The 2,675-nt window shown below is 52.0% G+C and overlaps 1 protein-coding gene across 1 annotated transcript in view; it reads left to right on the forward strand.

The window, feature by feature from the left end:
- The first annotated feature begins 528 nt into the window (after nt 1-528).
- The window catches only part of AK4 (adenylate kinase 4), a 132,399-nt gene continuing 130,252 nt past the window's right edge, over nt 529-2,675 (forward strand). Inside the window, exon 1 of the mRNA XM_007959201.2 lies at nt 529-673. Coding sequence (XP_007957392.1) covers nt 529-673 — 145 coding nt within the window. The remainder of the gene's footprint in view (nt 674-2,675) is intronic.

Here is a 2,675-nt window from a genome sequence, read left to right on the forward strand (position 1 = left end):
GCGAACTAAACGCTGCCCACGTGCGGGAACCCGGGCAGAGGCTCAGCCCACAGGCTGGTTGGTGCGTGGGGCGGTGGGTTGCGTGCTTACACTCACCCCCTTTCCTGGTTTTATTGGCTCAGAGGAGACTGGCGAGGGGATGTCCAGCCTCCGGGCCCCCTCCTCAACGCAGGGGCGGGTGCAAGATAGAGGAAGGGATCGATTTGGCGCTGGCGGGGCTGACCTCTGCCCCCGCAGACTGACCACACTAGGGGCGGGGGCTCTGGAGTGCTGCAGAATCGCTGCGTGGGGGCGAGGAGGCTGATGAGGGCGGGGAGGTGTAGCGTGGCGCGCTACTCCGCCTTAAGTCCGCCTGGGCGCGGGGCTAAAGGGAGGGGTTGTCTCAAAAGTCTTTCCTTTCCCCTTCAGGGTGGCTGGCAAGTCCACGCGGGAGCGGAAGGTGTCAGGGACAGAGGAAGAAGAAACAAAGTTCCCGGGGCTCCCTCTGGGGTCGCCGTCTTTTTGGTCGTCCGCCTCCTCGTGAATGCAATGGCTTCCAAACTCCTGCGCGCGGTCATTCTTGGGCCGCCCGGCTCGGGGAAGGGCACCGTGTGCCAGAGGATTGCCCAGAACTTCGGCCTCCAGCATCTCTCTAGCGGCCACTTTTTGCGGGAGAACATCAAGGCGAACACGGGTAAGGGGTTGCGGGAGTGAGTCGAAGGGGAATTGGGTCAGGCCGGGGCGAGAAACAGCCGGAAAGGGGCTAGAGCTCCTCGGGTCCTCGGGCGCCCTTCCCCCCGCCGCGTGTGGTCGTGCAGGCATGTACGTGACAGGGCGCATGCAGCCGACTAGCGGGCGGTCCGCGGCCGTGCGGATTAACCGCGCCCGGGGAGGAGGCTGGTGCTTGCGGGGATGATGGTAGGAGGTGCACACGGCCCGTCTCTCCACGGGACTCTAGCCGCAAGCCAGTAACCGCCCAGTGGAGGGAAGGACTATGAAGCAATTGACAATCCTGAAGCTTCCCTTTACGTTGCGGTCTTAAGGCAAAGCCACCCTTCAGCCCCAGGGCTCCCCCAGACCCCCGAGTTCCTGGGGGAACCGTTTCCCCCTCTCTTCTTGCCAGAGTCCGGGAGGCTTAGCGCCGCCCACCTGTGGGAGCCGGGCCCAGCTCCGAACGGAGGAACCTGTGGCGCTGCGAAACTACCCCCCGCGCACCTCTCTAGCCCCGCTCAGCCTCGGTCTCAGGGCCAGAGCCTTGGGTAGCTCTGAAAGGCCTGACTGTTCAGTGCAGCCTTCTAAGGTAAACTTTTACCACCAACTCCCCCTTCTCCCCAAGCAAGGGCCTGACCGTTAGGAGACTGGGAGACAGGTTCTGGTAAATTACATTTTGAATCTAGCCTTAATTGGCTTGCGTGGTGAATTTGGGGACTTCGGTCGCCTGTTCTCTTAGTGTGACAGTATTCAGTATATTGCCCAATCCCTCTTCTCCTACCCCATGTTCACACTAGTGAATTGGCATTAAAAGGAGAGAGGGGTTGCTTCTATATACCTACCCTTCTGGGATGCAGATGCTCATAATTAACTCTTTCATGAAAACTTGTTGCAAACACGGTGCTTTAATATTGCTGCTGTTCTCGTCGATGTCCAAGGTGGTTATTGCCTATTATGGGTTAATTATCCAGGGATCTTCATTTCAGAAGTACAAACTAATTTGTGCTAGAAAACAGAAGGGAAGCTTAAAAGCAAGCAAATTAAGAAGGATATCAAAGGTAGAGTTTTATTCATCTTAAACAGATTGTAAAAGCAAGCTTATATTTTGGTTTTCAAGAACACCTCATCTCAAAAGGAAGAGGTATGTGTAGTAGATTGTACTTTGCATTTTCTCTTGGGGGTACTGTTATCACATTTGGACTTATTTTAATTCTACGTTCAAAAGCATTTTATTCTCTGTGTTTGGTATGTGGTTTTGAGGGACAGAAGCTACACTCCCAATCTAATGGTTTTGTGTTTGGATCTGACTTCTACAACAGTTAAAAACAAAACAAACAAAAAAAACCCCTCACTGCTTGGAGTTGAATTGGTTTGCAAGGAGGTATCTCTATGGAAATAGAATGTCCTTTTCAAGGAGTGGCTGGTGGGTTTGAACCGCCAGCTTTCTGGTTAGCAGTCAAATGCCTTAGGCACTACGCCACCAGAGTGGAAACACAGTGAAGGAAGGGAACAGTTAGGAACAGGAGAGCCCATTTCTTGTTATCTGTACTTGAGTGGGTGACTTGCTTCCTTTTATCATGAAGGACTTTACAAACTCTGTGTCCTGGGACTGGAGTGTGGGTGGCCCTTTCAGTTTTGAAGAGAGTGTGATGGGAAGTAGCTCATTTCTGTACTTTTTTACCCCATGGTCATCTACTAATAGCGACCCTAGAGGGCAGAGTAGAACTGCCCCATAGGGTTTCTAAGGCTGTAAGTCTTTGTGGAAGCAGACTGTGACATCTTTCTCCCATGAAGTGGCTGGTGAATTCGAACTGCTGACCTTTTGGTTAGCAGCCAAGTGCTTTAACCACTGCATCACCAGAGCACCTTTGTATTTTTTTTTTTAGGTGTTCTAAAAACTTTCCATTTGCTCTTTTCCCTTGTTTTATTTTAACTTTGTTCTGAATTTATTCTCTATTCTTCTTCTTCTTTTTTTTTTTTTTTTT

Source organism: Orycteropus afer, unplaced genomic scaffold (genome assembly GCF_000298275.1).
Source record: "Orycteropus afer afer isolate SDZICR_OR568_19922 unplaced genomic scaffold, OryAfe1.0 scaffold00016, whole genome shotgun sequence".
NCBI classification, from domain to species: domain Eukaryota; kingdom Metazoa; phylum Chordata; class Mammalia; order Tubulidentata; family Orycteropodidae; genus Orycteropus; species Orycteropus afer.